Genomic DNA, 23875 nt, shown 5'->3' with positions numbered 1-23875 from the left:
GCAAATCAGAGTCAAAAGATCACAAGATGGGGCAGGGTGGATGTCCCCTGCACTACTCCCTGGACTGCCCCCCTGAGTGGCCAAAGAAAAATAGAAAGCCACAAGTGGCTCCTGAGAAGTGATGCCTGAAATGAGCGGGTGGAGAAAAGTTTTGACAAACTGAGTTCTGATAAACTTTAATTAATGAGATTATTCATTCACAGCCAGTCACCTAATTTTCCTTTTAACAACACCAAGAGATTTTGGTATCACAATGCCTTTGGCAAATCAGAGTTCTGCCTATGAAGTAGTTTAGGAGACTGGATAAAATACTTTATCCTTTCTCAATTCTCAAAGAGCTCTATAATCTGCTACTTGAAATATATGGTTGATATGATAACAATTCATATTAACTTTCCTCATAAGAACACTTTGAAGTAGGTAAGAGCAAGGATTTTTCTATTTTATAGGTTAAGAAACTGAGGCCAACAGAGGATAAGTGTGTGCCTGAGTGCCTGAGGCATGATTTAAACTCAAAAAGCTCTCAACACCAAGTCCAATACTCGTTCTGCTCAGCATAGAAGGTTATTATGGCTAATTTTGGTCAGAATGACAACTATCCCTGCTAGGGTGGTATAAATCCAAACAGGAACTCACAAATACTGAAATGAGAACTAAAGGTAATCCTCTGAAGCTACTTATTCTTCAGCCAGAGTCTGACAACTTAATAGTGAGTAATACTTTCCTTGTATATTATTTTAAGAATATGCTTGAAATAGCAGCTTGTGCTAAGAAAGGCAAAGGAGCTGAAAATGTATCCCCTCCTTTCCATGGGCTCCTACTCCAGCCACATCAAGAAGCATGGCGATCTGGGCTCTGGAAGCCCAATGTTGAGGACATAGATTCAATCGCTTAGTGTTACTATCTAAGTCAGGTGAACTTTTCTAATTTTTTTGCATCATTCTTGATGCTCAGTCACAAACATCCAAAACAACGACCTAGACTGATGCTAAACAATAGACTTATTTAGAGTATTTCTAAATTGAACCTTAATTTTCTCAAGTTTTCACGTACCGTAATTTGAACTGCGATCGAACTTCCCCGTGTTCTATTTGAATCAGTTCATTGTAACAAGCAGTGATACTGCTGTTCTCCATAAATCTCTGAAAAAAAAATCAAAGGCAGTCTGTGAGACACATGCAATCACTTGGTAGAATGGAATAACCTAAATAAATAGTTCCCTCCCCTTCCCATCCCACCTTGACATGGACTGCCTTGCTCCAACAACTACCATGAAATTAAATCAAAGATCACCAGTGACCTAGAATACATCTTCATTTCATCAAATGAACAAGAATGTTGGACATTCCTTCAAGCAGAGTTAAGAGAAATCTTATTTCTCACACCTGTAGTCAAGTTTTTTGTCATTGTTGTTAAAACGGTTACTTCCTGTCTTAGAATCAATGCTATGGATTGGTTCCAAAGCAGAAGAGGAGTAAGGGCCAGCCAAGTGAACTTGCCCAAGGTCACATCACTAGGAAGAGTTGATATGTTAGATCAGAAGCTAAAATAAACCAACGATGGTCTAATAGGACTCTTACCAAGGAAGACTCCACTCTATCACCTGGACTTCAGAGGGGGCCATGAGTGTGTCAATAAGATTTACAACTAAATAAAAAAAAGGATGCAAAGCTTCAGCTGAAAAGAGCAGGTTCCTTCATAGCTCTTTGAGGTCAATTCATACAAAGCTCTTTGAGTATCTCTTCTGCAGTCAAGCCATGAATAGTACCAAGGACTTCAATAAGAACTATGTTGGAATACTTGATACCAATAATTATCAATTACTGAAAGAATTAAGAGACATGCTCAGGGACACACAGCCAGGGTCAGAGGTGGGACCTGAACCCAGGTAAGTTGTTCTTATTCCCAGGCTAGTTCATTACACTTGCACCCCTCTCGACAGTATTGTTCTTTAAATTCACTTTTTTTTAATAACATCTACTCCCAAAGAAGTTCAAACCATGAGGTTTGGTCTTCTCTTAGCTTTTTTTTAATATATCTGGAAGCTTCAGTTATTAGGGTAAGGAAAGATGGGCTTCCATCTCTTCTGCTTTCTGTGCTAATTAGAAGCAGATTCATTGAATGAGAGTCAGGGCTTAAAAACGATGGTGACCAAGAATGGTCATCATAAGAAATAAAGAGCAAAATAAGTAATGTAAAGACAGTCCCAGAACCTAAGCTGACTTTGTATTTAGGGTTGTAATTTTATTCTCCCACTCCATGTGCAGGGTAAGGAGGAAATCTTGGGCTGATCAGTGCTGAGAGAAGCTTGACAGATACCATAAAAGATAATTGTGGGTTGGGGGGAAGATAGAGGAAAGGAATCAGAGAAATTGTTTTCTGAAGATGAGAAAAAGGAATCATGAAAGGTGATGATGGCTTGTCATTTCTCCAAAAGTAGGTTAAAGAAAATGAGTACCAGTTCCATTGAGTCTTTCTTTACTGATTCTCTTTTTAAGTATTTTCTGTTGCATAAGCCCAAAACATGTCCTTGTAATCTCACTAAGGTACAGCATACAAATGTACCAGAACTGAATGCCCTCCTTTAAGAGAATGGACAACAGACAAAAGGAAAGTGTTCAGAGATGAGAGGAAAGAGCTAATTAGCAGCACCCTATTTAATTCTGCAATGTGGAACATATTATCTTAAATATTTTACTTAACATCGTTCTTTTCATCCCTAAAGCATTCCCCAGGCACAGAAATAACCTTATCCCAAAATTTAGTTTCTGTTTCTCTGTGATAAAAAGCTAGAAAAAGATTCTTAACAGTCATTTTCCCCACTCTCCCAACCCCCTCCTATCCAGGCAAGAAAACCTAGCCTGTAGTAGCAGGGCATTGAAAGTCTAAATAATGGTATTTATCACAGGACCCTTTTTTTGGTCTCATTTATTACCACGTGGCATGCCGTCTATTGAAGATTCAGCCTACTCACATCAAAAGGCTACAAAAGGCTGAGCACCAGAGGTAGCCCAGTTATTTAATATCTGATAAAGCAAAGACATCACCTTGCCAACAAAGGTCCATTTAGTCAAAACTATGGTTTTTCCAATAGCAACTTATGGCTGTGAGAGTTGGGACTATAAAGAAAGTTGAATAATACAGAATTGACACTTTTGAATTCTGGTGCTGGAGAAGATTTTTGAGAGTCTGTTGGACATCAAGGAGTTTGAATTAGTCAAAACTTAAAGAAATTAATTCAGACCATTTCCTGGAAGGTCAAATACTGAACCTAAAGCTTAAATACTTTGGCTCCATAATAAGAACACAGGATTCATTAGAAAAGACCATGACATTGGGAAAGATTGAAGGGAAGAGAGGGAGATGGCATAGGATGAGTGGATAGATTTTGTCACAGAGAGACTTTGGGAGATAGTGGAGGATAGAAGGATCTGGCATGCTATGGTCCACAGGGGCCAAAAAGAGTTGGACATGACTGAACTAAGCAACAACAACAAATCTATTTGGGACAATCGGCCTCAATCCAGCTAGAAAATCGAGCCAGTTTTGGCACTCAAAACGTCTTTTCCCCACTTAAAGATGAAAAGTTTGTTTTTGGTATACAAGCAGATGTTGCTGAAGGTCTGAATCAGTGACAAGAGATGGATTGGTAAATGTCATGAATTTAAGGATAGGGCTAATCCTGAATATCATTTGTATGAGCTGTGTATTAGATAGTATCCTTCCTATGACTAAAAACAGAATAAACATCTCTGTTCCCAAGATTAATATTTCCTGATTTGACTTTTCAATTCCTTTCTCTTTCCTACTAGTCTTTCAGCTTTCTATATATACCCTAGTCCTCAAACTCTGTCAGTCTTCAAGAATATATGCTCATGCCATCACTTCTATAGTTCTTGGGAGTTTTTGCAATACTTTAGTAGGCAAGCAGCCAGCATTCTCTTAATGTAGGAAACTCTTAATACAGTCTGTTGACTTCTTTTTTTTTTTAAACATTATTTTATTTGGTCATTTTCATACATTGTTCATTGGAAACAGATCATTTTATTTTCCTCCCCGTCCTCCCCCCTTCCCCCCGCGCCACCCCTTCCCTAGTTGATGGGCAATTCGTCTGGGTATCACATGTGTCCTTGCTCTGAACCCATTTCAACAACCCATTGTTGTTGGTGTTTGCATTAGGGCGCTCATTTAGCGTCTCTCCTTGATCATGTCCCCTCAACCTCTGTAGTCAAGCTGCTGCTTTTCCTCGGTGTTTTTATTCCCTCAGTTTGTCCTCTGCTTGAGGATAGTTTTTTTTTTTCCCTCATAGATCGCTGCACATTGTTCAGGGACATTGTAAAGCCATAACTGGAGAAGTCCATTACATTCGACTGTACCACAATGTGTCAATCTCTGTGTACAATGTTTTCCTGGTTCTGCTACTCTCACTCTGCATCACTTCCTGGAGGTTGTTCCAGTCTCCATGGAATTCCTCTACTTTATTATTCCTTTTAGCACAATAGTATTCCATCACCAACAGATACCACAGTTTGTTGAGCCATTCCCCAATTGAAGGGCATCCCCTCATTTTCCAATTTTTGGCCACCACAAAGAGCGCAGCTATGAATATTCTTGTACAAGTCTTTTTCCATATTATCTCTTTGGGGTACAAGTCCAGCAGTGCTATGGCTGGATCAAAGGGCAGACAGTCTTTTATCGCCCTTTGGGCATAGTTCCAAATTGTCCTCCAGAATGGTTGGATCAATTCACAACTCCACCAGCAATGCATTAGTGTCCCTACTTTGCCACATCCCCTCCAGCATTCATTACTTTCCTTTGCTGTCATGTTGACCAATGTCCTAGGTGTGAGGTGATAACTCAAAGTTGTTTTGATTTGCATCTCTCTGATTATAAGAGATATAGAACACTTTTTCATGTGCTAATTAATAGTCTTGATTTCTTTAACCAAATATTGCCTATTCATGTCCCTTGCCTATTTTTCAATTGGAGAATGGCTTGATTTTTTGTACAACTGGTTTAACTCTTTATAGATTTGAGTAATTAGACCTTTGTCAGAGGTTTTTGTTATGAAGATTGTTTCCCAATTTGCTGCTTTCCTTCTAATTTTAGTTACATTGGTTTTGTTTGTACAAAACCTTTTTAATTTGATGTATTCAAAATTATTTATTTTGCATTTTGTGACTCTTTCTAAGTCTTGCTTGGTTTTAAAATCTTTCCCTTCCCAAAGGTCTGACATGTATACAATTCTGTGTTCACCTAATTTACTTACAGTTTCCTTCTTTATATTCAAATCATTCGCCCATTCTGAGTTTATCTTGGTGTAGGGTGTGAGGTGTTGATCCAAACCTAATCTTTCCCACACTGTCTTCCAATTTTCCCAGTAGTTTTTATCAAATACTGGATTTTTGTCCCAAAAGCTGGGGTCTTTGGGTTTGTCATAGACTGTCTTGCTGAGGTCATTTACCCCAAGTCTATTCCACTGATCCTCCTTTTTGTCTCTTAGCCAGTCCCAAATTGTTTTGATGACCGCTGCTTTGTAATATAGTTTGAGATCTGGGACTGCAAGGCCACCTTCCTTTGTATTTTTTTTTTCATTATTTCCCTGGATATCCTTGATCCTTTATTCTTCCAAATGAACTTTGTTATGGTTTTCTCTAATTCAGTAAAATGGTTTTTTGGTAGTTCAATTGGTATGGCACTAAATAGATATATGTTTGGGTAGGATTGTCATTTTTATTATGGTAGCTCGTCCTACCCATAAGCAATCAATGTTTTTCCAATTCTTTAGATCTAGTTTTAATTGTGTGGAGAGTGTTTTGTAGTTGTGTTCATATAGTTCCTGTGTTTGTCTCGGCAGATAGATTCCTAAGTATTTTATATTGTCTAGGGTGATTTGAAATGGAATTTCTCTTTCTAATTCTTGCTGCTGAACTGGGTTGGAGATATATAGGAATGCTGATGACTTATGTGGGTTTATTTTGTATCCTGAAACTTTGCTAAAGTTGTTGATTATTTCAATTAGCTTTTTGGTTGATTCCCTAGGATTCTTTAAGTAAATCATATCATTTGCAAAGAGTGACAGCTTGGTCTCCTCATTGCCAATTTTAATACCTTCAATTTCTTTTTCTTCTCTAATTGCTACTGTTAGTGTTTCTAGTACAATATTAAATAATAAAGGTGATAATGGGCATCCTTGTTTGACTCCTGATCTTATTGGGAAGGCTTCGAGTTTTTCCCCATTGCAGATGATGTTTGCTGATGGTTTTAGGTTATATGCTGTTTATTATTTTTAGGAAAGGCCCTTCTATTCCTATACTTTCTAGTGTTTTCAATAGGAATGGGTGTTGTATTTTGTCAAAGGCTTTTTCTGCATCTATTGAGATAATCATGTGATTTTTGTCGGTTTGCTTGTTTATATGGTCAATCATGTGCACGGTTTTCCTAATATTGAACCATCCTTGCATTCCTGGTATGAATCCTACCTACTCGTAGTGGATAACCCTTGTGATGACTTGCTGGAGTCTTTTTGCTAGTATCCTATTTAAGATTTTTGCGTCTATATTCATTAGGGAGATTGGCCTATAGTTTTCTTTCTCTGTTTTTAACCTGCCTGGCTTTGGGATCAGTACCATGTTTGTGTCGTAAAAAGAATTTGGTAGAACCCCTTCTTGGCTTATTCTGTCAAATAATTTGTATAGTATCGGGGTTAGCTGTTCTTTGAATGTTTGATAGAATTCATTTGTGAATCCGTCTGGACCTGGGGGTTTTTTCTTAGGGAGTTCTTTGATGGCTTGTTCAATTTCTTTTTCTGATATGGGGTTGTTTAGGTAATTTATTTCTTCTTTTAGTCTATGCAATTTATATTTTTGTAAGTATTCATCCATATCAATTAGATTGCCATATTTTTGCCATATAATTGGGCATAGTAGTTTTTAATGACTGCCTTGATTTCCTCTTCATTAGAGGTGAGGTCTCCCTTTTCATCTTGGATACTGTCAATTTGGTTTTTTTCTTTCCTTTTTTTAATTAGGCTGACTAGTACTTTGTCAATTTTATTTGTTTTTTCAAAGTACCAGCTTCTAGTCTTATTTATTAAATCAATAGTTCTTTGAATTTCAATTTTATTAATTTCTCCTTTGATTTTTAGGATCTCTAATTTAGTCTTCATCTGAGGATTTTTAATTTGTTCACTTTCTAGTTTTTTAATTTGCATGTCCAATTCATTGACCTCTGCCCTTCTTAATTTGTTTATATATGAACTCAAGGATATAAATTTCCCCCTGAGTACTGTTTTGGCTGCATCCTATAGGTTTTGAAAGGATGTCTCACCATTGTCATTTTCTTCAATTAAGTTATTAATTGTTTCTACGATTTGTTCTTTAGCTAGCTGGTTTTGGAGAATCATATTGTTTTATTTCCAATTAATTTTTGATTTATCTATCCATGTACCCTGTGGAAAGGAAACAAGATTGACAGTTTGCGGGGGAAGGGGCCAACTGGGAGTGGCAGTGGGTCTTATGACTAGCACTTGCTTCCTGCTGGGAGTGGCAGTGGGGTCTGGTGACTAGCGCTTCCTTCCTGCCATGTGGGACTTGCTTCCGGGTATTGGAGGAGAGAGGAGCTTGTTGAGCCAGCCCATATGTGTACTGCTAAGATTCTGAATTAGAACAACAAGAGTAGACGTGAGTGGGACAAACTCTCTGCCAGCCTCTGGGGCCTGCCCTCAGGTCTGAAGCTGAGAAAAATTCCAATCCCAACTAGTTATTAAACTTTATGTTATTTGAATTTGCAGTCAGATAAGTGGACTATCATTTCTGGTCATAGAGGGAGCTGAACTTCAGTTTCATTCAAAGATAAACTGTCCTTATTGGATCCCTGCTGTTTCCTCTCAGCAGGGGGCATCTCCCTCCCTTGCCTCTCCAAGCAGTGTTCCCTCTCTCCCCTTAACTCCTCCAAACCCCATACTCTTTCCACTGTACTATTCTGCCTCCCTCTGTGACCAGAAATGAATGGGGAGAGAAAATCTGGAGCTCAAAATACAAAAAAATGAATGTGAAAATATTTTATATGTAATTGGAAAATATTTAATGAAATAAATAAAAATGTATTTTCTAAAAAAGAAACAAAAACAAAAAATACTTGCTTGTTGAATGAATGAATGAATGAACTTAGAATTGTGATACCACATTTCTTCACAATACTTTCATAGACATCAGATGCATCATGGTTAGGACATTGATAAGGATAGAAACCCCAGTTAGACATAGAGATAAGGCCACATGTATACATATATAAAATACACACATATACATCAGCTTCTCTTAGATTACTCTAAGCATAAGTATTGAGGGACTGTGAAACTTTGGACTAAGGTCATTGGATATGTGTTTTTGAGGGACCCAAACCCTAGGACTCTGATATGTGATGGAGACATTCAGTAACAATAGTCTCATTGGACAGTAACCCAAAACAACTGGTCAAATTTTATGTTTTCTCTCTCATTATTTGAAGCACCTCAACCATTTGGAGTCATTGTCAGTAATGTCATTTTATTAATTATTTATTAAGTGACTGCATTGTGCCAGGCCCCTTGCTAACACTGGGGATATAAATTGTGCCTTGAAGCTATTGCTATTCATCTGCCACAAACTGAAGTGTGAGGAGTTGAGTCCCTTAACCTTTTCGGAGGGTTTGGGATATCTGCAGGGGAAAGACTCTACATACCCTATTGAAGCCTGCATGGAGAAGAGGAAGGACTGATGTTTCTTCACGTTCACCCGATCTGCAGCAAAGCAGAAAATGTGGTCACTCAGCAGATACAAACCAGGATTCCTCACACTGAAACATGGAAAGAGAACAATGAGGCAAACACATATTTAGCTCTAACAATGGGCCAAACGGAAAGTTCCTTTCTAATTTATCTTAATGAGTGGCACTTGCTGACAGGTGTATAAAAATTGCATATATAAGTGTGTATATTCCAGGGGGAGGAAGGCAGGACTTTTCCATCCCTGACTCTTCATGTCTTTTTCAAGATGCAAAAAAAAACAGTAAATAAAAATGAAAAAAACTCACATACACCAGAAATCAACATAAAGTTAATCCTAAGAGACAGCAGGGGAAAAGATTTAAGCAAGACTTAAGCAATCCTCTAATCCAACCTCCTCTTCATTTTAGCAACTGGGAAATTGAAACCTGGAGAGGAGGATGACTTCCCCAAGATCATAGTTAGTAAGGAAGGGAGCTAGGATATAAATCCAAGTCCCTGGTTAAATGACCTTGAAGTTCCCTGCAGCTCTAATTGGATGCCACAATCCAAAGCCAGTGTTCATTCCTCCACACTGTGGTTGTTTCAAAGAGGTCACCACCAGCCATATGTGGTGATAGTTCTTGCTACTGCCACAGATTTGGAACACCAGAAGCGAGCCCTCTGCCTCGTGGGGCCTCAGTTTCCTTGTTTGTAAAAGGAGTGGTTTACACCAGATGATTTCCAAGACCTTTCTTTCCTGCCTCGAGAGTACAATGGTATGCAGATATATGCTGCATTTTATAGAGTCTACTGTTAACCTGGATGCCTCTAAACAACAGTCTGGGAATCTTTCATCTCTGCTTTCCCTGAAAAATGGGGCAGCAGCTAAGAGTTAGTATTTTGTAGATGGCACAACCCAAAAGCTAACCACAGAAGAAGATGACTTGTGAATTAGGCCCAGAAAATGAGGAAGTTTAGAAGGCAAAGGCAAGAAGAGAAAACTAGAGTCCCAGAGGCAGGAACAGTTTTCAGTAGGAAGTATCCCTGGACTCAAACTACATCAAAGCCCCTGGGAACATCTGCCAATGAAGGCTGGCCTTGCAACCAATGTTCGATGAAGAACAAGGCCAGCAGCTACATCACATCACCAGTCGTGACTCAAGGAGGTAGGGCTGTCTCTATTAAGAGAGAGAAAAAGGGTATTACAGAGACATCCTATATCAAGGGGATAAAAAAAAAACCACTAGGACACCATAGAAAGGAAACTAAATAAAACTGAATAAATGGAGGAGATGAAAATCTAACATAACAGTTCTATTGCATAATGATTCACTTGCTATTAGAGTGTCTCAAAAGTCTTAGTGAGGCTCAAAATTTCACTAAGACTTTTAGGTCACTGTATTTGTAATGGAACCTGCAACTATATTCAAGGTCTTAAAGGAAGCATCTTTTCTTCTTTTGCCTGCAACTCAGGGGAGAGTATTCCTCCTTTGAATAAGACATCAGTCTTGAAAACAACCACTTGCCTAAGGCTAAGAGTAATTTATGCCAGGCAAGTAAAAAAAAAAGAATATACATTTCATTTATTTTGATGCTAAGGTTATTTCTAGGGGAAGGGGTGTTTGGGAAGAAGGTGGAAGGAGTGGGTAGAGATAACCAATTTAGAAAAGAAGGTGAATGAACTAAATTAAGTTTTTGGCTTTACTTTTAAGATGTTAATATATATATAATCAACATCTCAGAATCTCCAAAGGAGAGAATTTAAGAAACAGGATTAGAAAGAAGATGCAACCTTACACTGCTGTCACTCATTACTATGGGGGGGGGAATGGATTTTAGGGATTCTATTAACTAACAGTTCTCAAGGGGTTGTAATGGATGGTGGCACAAGAACAACTTTTCTATTCATTTTTGTAGTAAGTTGGGAGAAGAAACTCTAGAAAAAAAGAATTCAGTATATAGCAAAGGCGTCTTGGTGGAAGGATAATTCTACTATTGGGATTCTTCATTCTTTCAATCTACCTTTGGCCTAAAATGCCATAAGATCCCAGGATTTTCAAGTTGGAAAGTGTCCCTACAGATCACTTAGTCAAGCTGTCTCATTTTATAGATGAGAAAACTAAGGTCTAAAATAATAAAAATTAAGTCTAAAATAAGACACTTGCCCAAAGTCACAAAGTGAGTAGATGGGAAAAGCAGAATTCAAATTCAGGGCTTGGTAATCCAAATTCAGGACTTTCTACTTGACATCATGTTCTCTCTTCACACATGAATATGACAAGATCAGACTTTCCTGGAGCTCTCCACATCATGGGAGGAATCTCACCCCTCTTACCCTACCTTTTAGACTATGAAATCCTTGATGAGAGAAGCTGTGGCCATCATTATAACATGTTCATTTCCCAACAGGTCAAAGCCCTAGTTCATCTTTTATTTTTATCAACACTAATAATGGCCAATGTCAATAGGAAGAAAACAACAACAATAAAGGAAAAAAACAACAATAGGAAGAAAAGAAGATCCCTGCTATGGGATCTGCTCTGAGTGTCCCCAGGGTCTCTAAACTAAGGGAGCTAATTTCAAATGGTGATCCATGTGAAGTTCTTCATGTTTTAAAGAGCTGGCCAGAAGCTATGCCTTTTTCTTCTCAATGAATATAGAGTATTGTTCTCATGCTGCACTTTGTTTCTTCTTAAGTGGAAAAGCCAAGCATTTTCCTTTCCTTTCCTTTCTTTTTTTAAAAAGAATAAAAAAGAATAACTTAAAATTCTCTCCAAAGTTCCTCCTTGGTTTTGTATCTCATTCCTAACACATGATGGCCTTTCTCATTCCCTGAGGTTAAAAAAATAAGATCACATAATGGCATCTTTAACTACTGCTAAAATCAATTAGACATGATAAAGGTTTGCAATCTACAAAGAAAATAAAGTCCTTCCAGAATTTTGCACAACAAATGACAGTCCTGAACTCCTACCCCTCTTTCTTTGCAGGCTTGTGCCTGTGGCAGAGCAAAAGGAAATCCCTATTGTTTTGTTGGACTTCAAATTGGAGACACATAAAACAAACGTCTCAGAATGAAAAGCAACTACCTTCCAGCTGGGGGAAATAATATAAAAAACTTACATATGTGAAACAACTGCTAGTATAACCGTGTGTTCTGATGGAGTTGTAGCGCGGATTGATCTGAAAAGAAAAAATGAGAAGTCAAACAACATTCACTGTCTTTGCTTTGCCAATTAGTCCCACATGGCATTTCTGTGCACTTTTGGTAGCACAAAATCACCTAATATAGCAAATGAGTTTCTACAAAGGAAGGAGTGAAGAGAGGTGGGGAGTAAAGTAAAGTAAGATGCCCTTGTATTCTGGAGCAGAAACTGCCTTTGTTGTTGTTTTTTACTCAAGTCAGAGGGACTCAATGCATTTTTCCTGGCAATTTTCCAGTACATCGGAGCTGCCAGTTTTCCACTTCAAAACTTGGCAAATTCCATTGAAATTCCATGTTTTCTGGTTCAATTTCCATTTTGCAAAAAAAAAAAAAATTGGCAGCCCCACAATCCTCCAGTTATTTGTATGTAATTGGGGGGATTTTCCAATGTTGGAGTCTTTGCCTTTCAAGATAGTAGTCCAGAAAGATGACTTTAAAAATCAAAATTAACCCTCTCAAAATTTTTGCTGTGTATAAATAGTGATAGGGACAAGAACTAAACTCAGGATCCCATAGAATAACAAACTTAGAGATGGGAGAACCCTTAAAAGTTAATGAGTCTGAGTCTCCTCATTTTACAGATGAGGAAACTGAGGCTGAGAGAGGCTACATAATTTGACCAGGGTGAGGGTCTAAGCCAGAATTTAAACTCAAGTCTTCTTGACCATGAGCTCTGCTCATTTGGAATTTATTCATCTTCCTCAAAACTAACCTAATATTGTATTTTGCTTCCTTCCCAATTAAGATTTGTCTGCTTTGTATATGTTTTGTATAGAGTATATGCATGCCATCTCCCCTTGCAGAATGTAAGCTTCTTGAAGGCAGATGTTATTTTTCTTTTATTGTACTATCCCTAGTTCTCTGCAATGCCTATTACATCGTGTTGTTCAGTCATTTCAGTCCTGTCTGACTCTGTGAGACTCCCTTTGGGATTTTGCTGGCAAAGATACTGAAGTGGTTTTCCATCTCCTTCTCCAGCTCATTTGACAACTGAGAAAACCGAGGCAAACAGGGTGAAATGACTTTACAGGGTCACATGGCCAGTAAGCATGTGAGGTCAGTTGAACTAAGGTCTTCGTCGCCCACTCTGGTACAGTGTAGGGGATCGATATAGATACACGCATATAGTTGTTGATTAGAGTACGGCTACATAACTTAAATCCTGGACCAGATCTATGAGGACATTCGGGTTTCCCATCTACTTCTTGTCAGTGGTCATTTAACGATAGATTAGAGCCCAGCAAGCCTGACCAATAGGAGGAGCTGAACTAGGGCAGTTTTCAACAACTTACCTGTGGGTGTCGTGGTTCACCTCTCACCCACCCTCTCAGAGCTCTAGGGCTGGCACGTGGCTGCCTACTGCTATAACAAGGGTTGACGTCAAGATTTTGCATGAAAATGACAAGTTACCTGCAGACGGCTTCTGCATCAAAGTGCTGGTCTTGTCTGTGGTCGATGACAATGATTTCGTGGTGCTTATCTAAAAAGCACTCAAGGGCAGATTCTGGAGTTCGGGCGATATTACATCTGTAGCCGGCTCTATCACAGGCCCACCAGAATCCATCACTTTGACTATCTTCCTTTGCAAAAATCAGCAAAACCTGAAACATATGGAAAATGTTATTTCCAGAGCCAACGTACAAGATGATTATGTTTAGAGAAGGCTTTAAAAACATATAGACTCAAGTATTTTAAAACATTTTTCCTAATGAGCTTTGTTTGAGGAATTAAAATACCAAATTGACAAGAAAACTCATCTGTGTGCATCTGCTATCATTTTCACATATTAAAAGACACACTTTCAATGCTGCCTTTCATTTTTCATATATATAACTACATAGGTAGTATTGGGATTTTTCACACGTAGATTCCTAAATAGGTCTTATGTATGAAAAAGACTAGGCATAGATACAAAGTGAAGTAAGTAGACTGAGAAGCAAGCTTTGACAATCTATTTGTTCCCTTTTTTGTTTTTATAAAATCTGATATTGAGAAGACCTTTTAATTAATTTCATACATCAAAACATCACATACAAGTCAGAATTTGGGTCTATCCGCTGGGGGTTGGAAGCGAGGTGGGCAGAAGAGGGCGGGAGAGGGAAATCAGGGTAAAAAACAGCAACAAAATCCTAGCTAATAGTAGACCATTTGTACAGCAGAGGTACATTTGAAAAGCCTTCTCCCTCCGCACCAGTTTTGAACTATTTGTATTTCAATATAAGAATGTATGTTTTAAGTAGGTATGAGAACAGAATGCCTGTAGGAGTTGCTTTGAAACTTGCAAAGACTATTATGTAACACGTTGATACTGAAAAGTTGTACTCTAGTTGACAGATGGGTGGGATACAGGCAGAGTGTTAAACCTGACACAAAGTGGGTGGATCTGGGAAATCTTCTAAGCTGGGATTCTGGTCATTTGGAGGGATACTGAAGATGAAGTAAGGGGTAGGAAGTATGAAGGCAGGAGAGCCAGTGCTCACTAACAGAAATGGGAAATGGATGCCTGGAAGAACTTGGGGCTGAGGCCATTTACCAAAGGGCAAAAGTAGACAGGATCAGTTGCAGGGAGACATCCAAGCCTCCTACAGTAACTCAGACAGCCAAGAAACGGAAAGGAGCAACCTGTAGGAATTAATTTAAGCTCTTTGATGTCAAAGACGATTTTACTTTGGTATTTACATCCCCAGAGCTTGGCACTAGGCATGGAATCTGGTTGGTACTAAATAAAAGTTTGTCAATTGACTGTTAAGGGAAGGTACAAGCCCCATATTTAGAACAAAGTAGTAGGAGATCATAGACAAAACAGGATTTCCTTAAAGTCCTCTTGCTTTAAGACTCATATACTTATGGGATGCCTAATGTAAGGCATTAATAAACTTTCAAACATAAGCTGCTAGCATCAAGCTGGGTACAATTTGTTACAGGCAAAAGCCACAGATCAGTGGCATCCTGAACTTTTATCTATTTACTCCCCATCGTCACTCCTCATCGTTCACTCAGAGCAGACACTGTTAACCCGAGTCCAATTTAGCTGACAAATGGGCAAAAATACCCCAATATTTTTATGCAAGAGAAAAACTAGTTTAATAGCTTTCTTCTTCCAATTTACTCAGACTAGGATAAAACCTAAAAATCATGAATTCAAAGATTCTGGAGAGTGAGAATAATTTATAGATTAAACAAAATTTTAAAAAATCAATAAAACTTTAATTATGCACAGTTTTCATAATATGCTTTGAGAACTTTGGTTGGTTTGACAAGTGACCAACATTCTGGGTTTTGTAGTTCAGGGGCCAGCAAGAGTGATTTGGGATTACAGCATCATGATCTTTGAGCTAGAAACTGGGCTTGTGTCATGTCTGGATGTTTTTAACTAAGGCGCACAGACAAGACAAAGAAGTCACACACTGACAGAAAGGAGTGAGGACTTCAAGCGAGAGCTAACTGAGAAAGTGCAGTAGAAGGGGACAACAATGCATTCAAGACAATGAACTAAGCAAGAAAGAACTGGGAGAAAAATAGAAATGATGAAGGGAGATACTGAGAGGAAAAAGAAAGACCGAGCAATGGTGGACAAAATTGAAGAGGATCATTAGGCATCCTCAAACTAAAGACTTGGGCTGAAGCTAAGGCTCCCTGGAAATAAGCATAAACCTAGACTGTCTTTTGCCTCTTTTTGTATGCCTATTGCTTGGCATAGTGCCTGGCACATGGTAAGTACTTAATAAATATTTATTGTTTCATTGATGGAGAAGTTTAAATTAGGGCAGAAAGTCAAAACTCTGCATGGTTTTTAAGAATTTTCCTAGTTGGGAGCTCTGAACCATTTTGATTGTATTACTAGCTTTTAGTCCAGGGGTCCCCAAACTATGGCCTGTGGGCCGCATGTGGTCCCCTGAGGCCATATATCCAGCCCCCACCACACTTCCAGAAGGGGCACCTCTTTCATTGGTGGTCAGTGAGAGGAGCATCGCTCATGTACAGTACTACTTCCGGTGACATCATCCTTTGTGTGGCACCTTGTTCTGAGAGTAACTGAAGGAGAACGAGGCACCATGCAAAGGATTATGTGGCTGCACAATGGAAGACGTCAGCATGATGAGTGGTGATCTGGGGGAGGGGATTCCGCACTGTGTATACTGATGCCCCGTATAGTGGTGGCAGTGATGGGCCTGTGCAAGGTGTGACAGGCCCATCCCAGCCAGCGCTGCAGCCTCCGCTATCCCAGACAGCAGCATAGAGATTTGTTCATAGTTTCTTTTATAGTCCAGCCCTCCAAAGGTCTGTGTAAAAAGTTTGGGAACCCCTGATTTAGTCCAATATAAACGCCATTAAAAAGCTTGGGAAGTGGGGCCACGTGGGTCTGAACAACGGAGCCATTACTGTATGGTCCCTCCGTTAGCTAACAAGCTAGCTGCTATAACAGGAGATTCAGAGAGAAAATGGTTAAGGAGAGGAGGGTGAAAATGACTGAAGAAAAGATCACCCCTAAAACTACCCCCAAGGGAAGAAAGAGGAAAAGCTTTGGAAGCATTCAGCTTTTTTACTATGCAACAGGGAAGAGAAAACAAAAAGGATTAAAATATGCAGACATATTTGTTTATAACACTGATGGCATGAGTGTTGCTGTTGAGTTTCTTAATATATATACATATATGTATTATTTATGTGATTATTTCTATATTACAGTAGTTTATCATATAATATCTAACAAATTATGCTAATTTATATCATTCTATCACATATAAAAGCATATATATGATATATTTTTACATGTTTGTGTGTATCCAGATATACATACTTATTACTTACACATATAAATATAAACACATATAAACATATAAATAAATAATATATACACATATAAAGCAGCTAGGTAGGCACAGTGGATCATGTCAGGCCTGGAATCAGGAAGATTCATTGTCTCAATTTCAAATCTGGCCTCAGATACTTGCTAGCTGTGTGGTCCTAGTCAAGTCACTTAACCTCATTTGCCTCAGTTTCCTCATCCATAAAATGAGTTGAAGGAAATGGTAAACATTCCCATGTATCTTTGCTAAGAAGACCCCAAATGGAGTCATGAAGAGTTAAACACAACTGAAACAAGTGAATAATAAAAACATGCACTTGTCTGCCATCTCATCCTTCTTTCTATTACAGTTATCTCAAAAAAAGATGATGCAATTATAATCTCTGTGTGATACAATGGGTTAGCTATTTTTTGAATTCTAAGATATGAGACCTCAATAAACAAATCTTAATGTTAACAAACTTGGTTCACAGACTAGTGCAAATTTTGGGCTGCTCTCATGGTAAGCCACTTACGGCAGTGGTTAAGGAACTCGTGGCACTGCCCTGGCATACATGTCTCTCTCAAGAGTTGCCAGGTAGGTCTAGCTGTGTAAAGATTCCAACCTGGGGAACTAATTAAAATTGTTGAAGAAAATAAGCTTTATTCTGTGTTTTAACTAAAGGTCTCCAGGAGCTCTTTTATTAACTTTACAATTAATCCAAGAAAGAGAGAAATTCTGGTTGAGAGAGAATCTCCCCTAGTAGTCAGGGAACTCTCTGCCTAGAGGAAATTCAAAGGGCCTTTTATAGAAATAAAGTTTAAAAAAAACTCAATCAACATAAGACAAAATATACAATTTTCAGTACAATTTTGAATTGCCTCCCAGGGAGCAAAATGGCGAATACGAACATATCCTTGGGAAAATCTGGTCAGGTTCTGATTTCGTGAGGATTAAGGACACTCTCTAAGCCTGATCTGGTCAGAGGGAGACCAATTTACAAGTTATTCCTTAAATTCTGCAATGAGCAAGTTCAGCTTCTACAACATATTTTGATATCCTGGGAGCAAAGAAGGCAATGCTCAAGGCTCTACAACCCTGAATAGATGCCTATGGGGGGCAGGTGGAAATGTCCCCTTAGTAGAGAAAGAGTGCTAGGAAGCCATCGCCTGCTTATTTCAGAGGATAAGAGGAATGAAGTATAATTAACACATCCCCGTCACTCTTACATGATTTTTATACCTGGTAATGAAGTTGTTGATAGATGGGATTTACTCTCATGGAAGGCAAATATAATCTATGACAATATACATAAATTTCAGAAGTTTAAATACCTATTTTCCTTTCTACCCCTCTGGGAGTTTCAGTCAGTCAGTCAATAAATATTTGTTAAGCACCAATAAACTTTTATTATGTGTCAGCATTGTCCTAGGCATGAGGGATACAGATACAAATTATAACAAAGATAGATTCTGCTTTTAAGGAATTTATAATCTAATAAGGGAAGACAACACACAAAAGAATGCTTTTTAAAAAAGGAGGAGTGAGTAATGGGGAAGAAAGTACTCAGCTCTGGACCTAATGCATTGTTCCAAAGAAATATGGCTGGTGGAAAATGGGGAGCCCTCTCCTCAAAGCCTTTGACCCTGCCCTCCAGGCAGAGCTGCAGAGGCTACTGATAAGATGGAAGCTCCAGGCAGATTCAATCTTGAAGAATAATGAGATTTCCCAGTGATGAGTTTCCTGGGGAAGGAAGGCAGGATGGAGAGTTCCAAAGAAGCCCAAAAGCTGGTAGGAAAGGAGAAGGCATGAATGACTTAGCTAAGCTGAGCAATACAATGAATTAAATCAATTCAGAAGGATTTATGTACTACTATATCAAGTTGTTTCGCTTATTCTTGATCACAACATCCTTATAGTTGTTTGTCTTAATTTTATCTGCTGCAGGTTGAAAACTCTATAAATCAAGTCCTACCTTCTATATTTAGAAATTGATTATATCATTTCATTGTATCTGGATGCCTTAGACTTTTTAAATTCTCATTCCATCGTGTTACAGAAAAGAGAACCAAGGCATAGAGAAGGGAAGAGAATGGAAACAACTTGGTGAGTGGGGTAGGACCCTAGACATGGAGTTAGGGAGACCAAAGTTCAAATCCTACTTCAGTTGCCAATGAGCTGTGTAACTCTAGGAAAGTCACTACATCCCTCTGTACCTCAGTCTCCTCATCTATAAAATGAGGAGGTTGAACTCTGTGGTCCCCAAGACCCTTGTGAGTGCTAAATTTGTGATCTGATGATCACAGCAAGTTAGGCAGCTGGGAATAGATGCTAGGATCTCTTATTTCTCAACACACTGCAGATGCTACTCTTCATTTGATCTGTCCTGAGCTCCATCACTCTGTTTCTCTAGTGCCAGCCTCTATCACACAGGGCAATATCCTTGAAGATATAGAAACACAAATGCCCAGCTGAGAATTATATAATGTCCCTGGATTGAGGGGAAAGACTGTGTCAAGGTGGATAGTGGATAAAGATCTAGCCTATGGACCAGAAAGACTTGAGTTCAAGTCTTGCCTCTGATACATAGAGGCTATGTGACCCTCCCTGGACAAGTCATTTAGTCTCTCAGTGTTTTAGGCAACTGTGTAAGAGTCTGAGCTACAGAAAAAGTGTCCATCTGCTTTGGAAAAGTTTCCTCACTTGGGAGTTTTCGATGCCAAAGAAATTGCAGTCAGTTCCTTCAGCTTATTTACAAGTAAACATAAAGCAATCTAGATAATTTGGGATCAGGATGATTAATTTTGAACAATTTTTCAACAAGGAAGGAATGAGCATCTATTAAATATCTACTATATACCAGGCACTGTGCTAAATGCTTAACAAACATTAACTCATTTGACCCTGACAACAACTCCATCATCCCTATTTAGTGGATAAGAAGGATGAAGCAGATAGAGGTGAAGTGACTTGCTCGTGGTCACATAGCTAATACATTTCTGAACCCAGATTTAAATTCATGTCTTTCTAACTCCAGGTCCAGAGTTCAGTCCACTGAACTATCTATTGATGATTCAATTTTGTCATAACAATCTTTTTCTTAAAGGTCATTTGGGGCTCAAGACTTAATACACGTCAAGCCAAAATGATTTTTTGGCTTAAAGCCATGTTTTCTCAAATCCTAGCTTAGTGAAAATAAAATTAACTTTTTAGGATAACCTTTAAATTGCTTATTTGTTAAAAAAATTTCATTGTAGTAACACAGCCTAATAAGTGGCCATATGCCAGGACCAAGTATTGAGCAATCGTGGTAAAAAGACTCACACAAAGAACTAACCTCTCTCCCCTACTGTCTGCCTGTATTTACAATGGTCATTACTTCTTAACTATGTCAGAGAAGGGAAGTGATGAAAAGGGGACTGCCTGCAAATGAACACCTTTAAGGAAATAAAAAGAAAGACCGTAGGTGCCAAACATTATTAAGAAATATTCAAACAATTTAGTAAGATAGACCCAATGCCAAATCAGATTAAATGTTTTTGTCAATAAGTTAATAGTCTACTACTTTCTGTATCCATGGTACTACTATAAAAATTTAACACACAAAGCCAATAAATCAGACAAGGTGACACCTCTTTTGTCCTGCTTAAGGCTAAAAGAATTTTTGAATTGTAAACAATAATTTCAATAATGTTTCCATGGCATCACTCAAATTTACTATTTGTCCAATTCATGCTAACCTATGCAGAGTCACAATCAGTTGCATACAGATAATCATAAAAGAGAATACTGCTCTAATTTGCTTTATGTCTTTTAAATATGGCTAGACTTTAAAGAAAGAATAAAAAGTATGAATTTACAAAACAGATGAAATAAAGGGTAAATTATTTGTAATGTAAATTACATTACAAATAATTTACCCAAATCACTCTTTGGGTAACATTTATAGTTTTTAATTTCCACTTTATAAAAATGTTTAATATAATTATTTAAGAAAAATTAGGGGGGCAGAGTCAAGATGGCGGCATAGAGGCAGTAAAAGTTCAGACCACTGAAAACCCTTCCTTACCGATTACAAACTAAATGCTCCCAGGGGACTGAAAATCAAACCTAACAACAAGACAGAACCAAGGAATTATCATGCTGGAGTCAATTTAAAAGGCAGAAGCCAGAATTTGAGAACACTCAGGTTTAAGGGGAAGGGAGAAGAAAGCTCCCAGAACCCCCCATCCCCACCTAGAGTGCTAAGCCTCCAGGGGCAGCTTGAACCTCTGGGTGGGCAAAGGCGCTGGTCTGGAGGGAGTACCTTGCGGTCAAGGCTGTACCAGGCTCAGAGTGTCAAACACAGGTGGTGGGGAAGGACCTGGAGAGGGAGCCCAGAGGGGCCACCCTGGTTGAAGCAACAGAGACCCTCCATATTGTTCCCCCTTTCCAGGAGGTTTTGCCTCAGGGCAAATCCAGCCCAACCCAGCAGGACTTAATCCCATCAACAGTCTTCAGAGGTCTGGGAAGCTCAATCTCCAACACCACTCCCCCACAGACTGTTGGGCTTTAATCCAATCAAAGCCTCCAGAGCGCAGGGAACCAAAAGCTCCAATACCCCTCCCCAACAGACTGCATTCAGAGACTTGCTGACAAAACTCCAAGAGTAAAGACTGACAGAAAAGCCCAAACACAGAGATCCAACACATAGTGAGAGGAGCAAGAGTGCAGCCAACCTCAGGGGGGAAAGAAAGGACAAATATGAGCAAATAACAGAAAAAGAAAAAAGAAATTACAATCAACAGCTTCTATACAGACAACGAACAAAGAGCAAATGGAACAGAGCAGGAGGAAACACTAAGCAATAAAACAGAACTCCCAGGGAATTGGACACAGGCTTTGGAAGAACTCAAAATACAATTCAAAACATAATTAACAGAGGCTGAAGACAATTGGGAAAAGAACTTAAAATCTACGATAAGTCATCTGGAAGCAGAGGTACTTGAACTAAAATGAGAAAATAGTGTCTGAAAGCCAGAATCAACCAGCTTGAAAATGAGGCACAAGAGATGAAAGATGAGGCAAAGAAGATGAAACATGAGGCAAAGGAGATGAAAGATGAGGTAAAAAGAGGATGAAAGATGACCTCCATAGAAAATCAGACCAGAAGGAGAAGGGTGAACAAAAAGCCAGGGATGAAATCCAGTATCAAAGAACCAGAATACAACAACTAGAATCAAGTGACTTCACAAGGCAGCAGGGCACTATAAAACAAAATTTAATTAATGAAAAAATTGAGGAAAGTATGAAGCATCTCATTCACAAAACAAAAGATTTAGAAAATCATTCCAGGAGAGACAACTTAAGAATCATTGGCCTACCAGAAGACCATGACAAAAGGAGAAAATCATTCCAGGAGAGACAACTTAAGAATCATTGGCCTACCAGAAGACCATGACAAAAGGACAAGCCTGAACATCATACTACAAGAAATTATCCAAGAAAACTACCCTGATATTCTAGAACAAGAGGGAAAAGTAGAGATTGAAAGAATCCACAGATCACCTCCTGTACTTAATCCCTAACTGAGAAAACCCAGGAATGTCATAGCCAAATTCAAGAACTATCAGGCCAAGGAAAATTACATTACAAGCTGCTAAGAAGAAGTTATTCAGATACCATGGAACCACAGTGAGGATAAAACAAGATCTGGCTGCATCTACACTAAAGGACCTAAAGACATGGAATATGATATTCTGGAAATCAAGGGAACTAAGTCTATAACCAAGAATCAACTACCCAGCAAAATTGACTATAATCAGTAAGTAAGGTCATTTAACAAAATAGAAGAATTCCAAGCATTTGTAAAGAAAAGAACAGCCCTGAACAGAAAATTTGATGTCCAAGCACAGAATTCAAGAGAATCATCAAAAGGTAAATAAAAGAGGGAAAAAAGAAAAACAAAACAAAACAGAAAAAAAAACTTTTTTATAAGAGACCCAATAAATTAAAATGATATGCATTCCTATAAGAAAAGAGGTCACTGGTAACTCTTAAAAATTGTTATTACCACCCAGGCAGCTAGAAGAAGTACACTTAGAGGGAACAATGAGAAACTGTATAGGATGAAATGACAAGTCATAAATATGCATATAGATATATGTATGTATAAATACATATATGTGTGTATTTATATGTATATGTACACACACATATATATGTATGTATATATATACATCTAGAGCTAAAAAAGAGGTTAATACTAAAAGAAATGGCAAAAGAAACAGAAGGGGGCAAATTTATGTCACAAAGAACCACATGGCGGGAGGGGGTAGAACATCAATATACTGGAAAAGTAAAGAGGTTGGAGATAGGAAATACTCAACTTGAACGTGCATTGAAACTGACCCAAAGAGGGAAGAAAAATTCAATTCATTAAGGCAGAGAATTGATTTGTACCCTATAGGGAAATAGAAGGGTAACAAATGGACTAGTGGAGAGGGAAGCAGTAGAAAGGAGGGAGAGGGTGGGGGTAGTTTAAAAGGACTGTAAAGAAAATGAGGGGGGAATAAGAAGGGAGGGGGTGGAATGGGATGCAAAATAAGGGTGTGAATTAGGGGAACTGATTAAAAAACACAACATTGTTGTGTAAGGAAATACTGAAAGAAGAAAAGGCAGGACTTGGAGTAGAAATCAAAATGCTAAGAAATACACAGCTGGTAATCAACTGAATTAAAACACTGAATGTGGATGGCAAAAAACTGACCCATAAAACTCAAGCAAATAGCAGAATGGATTAGAATCTAAAACCCTACCATATGCTGTCTACAAGAAACACACATGAGGAAGTTAGATAAGCATAGGGTCAAAGTTCGAAGATACAGTCATATCTATTGGGCATCAACTGATAAAAAGAAGGCAGGAGTCGCAAACATGATATCTGACAAAGCCAAAGTAAAAATAGATCTGATGAAAAGGGAAAGGGATGGTAATTACATCCAGATAAAAGGCAGTATAGACAATGAGGAAATATCAGTACTCAACATGTATGCACCAAATGGCATAGCATCCAAATTTCTAAAGGAGAAACTAGTGGAGCTCAAGGATGAAATTGATAGAAAAACTCTACTAGTGGGAGACCTGAACCTT

The 23875-nt window shown here is 38.5% G+C and overlaps 1 protein-coding gene across 3 annotated transcripts in view; it reads right to left on the bottom strand.

The window, feature by feature from the left end:
- PDE8B (phosphodiesterase 8B) overlaps positions 1-23875 on the bottom strand; it is a 365551-nt gene that overhangs the window by 102675 nt on the left and 239001 nt on the right. For all 3 annotated transcript variants that reach the window (XM_056824791.1, XM_056824789.1, XM_056824790.1), the window contains exons 3-6: positions 13365-13555; positions 11873-11932; positions 8725-8782; positions 1054-1142 (exon numbers count right to left, since the gene is read on the bottom strand). In XM_056824791.1, coding sequence (XP_056680769.1) covers positions 1054-1142; positions 8725-8782; positions 11873-11932; positions 13365-13555 — 398 coding nt within the window. The remainder of the gene's footprint in view (positions 1-1053; positions 1143-8724; positions 8783-11872; positions 11933-13364; positions 13556-23875) is intronic.

The sequence above is a fragment of the Monodelphis domestica genome, chromosome 3 (genome assembly GCF_027887165.1).
Source record: "Monodelphis domestica isolate mMonDom1 chromosome 3, mMonDom1.pri, whole genome shotgun sequence".
Taxonomy (NCBI): domain Eukaryota; kingdom Metazoa; phylum Chordata; class Mammalia; order Didelphimorphia; family Didelphidae; genus Monodelphis; species Monodelphis domestica.
The sequence above is the reverse complement of the archived record's forward strand: the minus strand, read 5'-3'. Positions and strand labels throughout refer to the sequence as shown.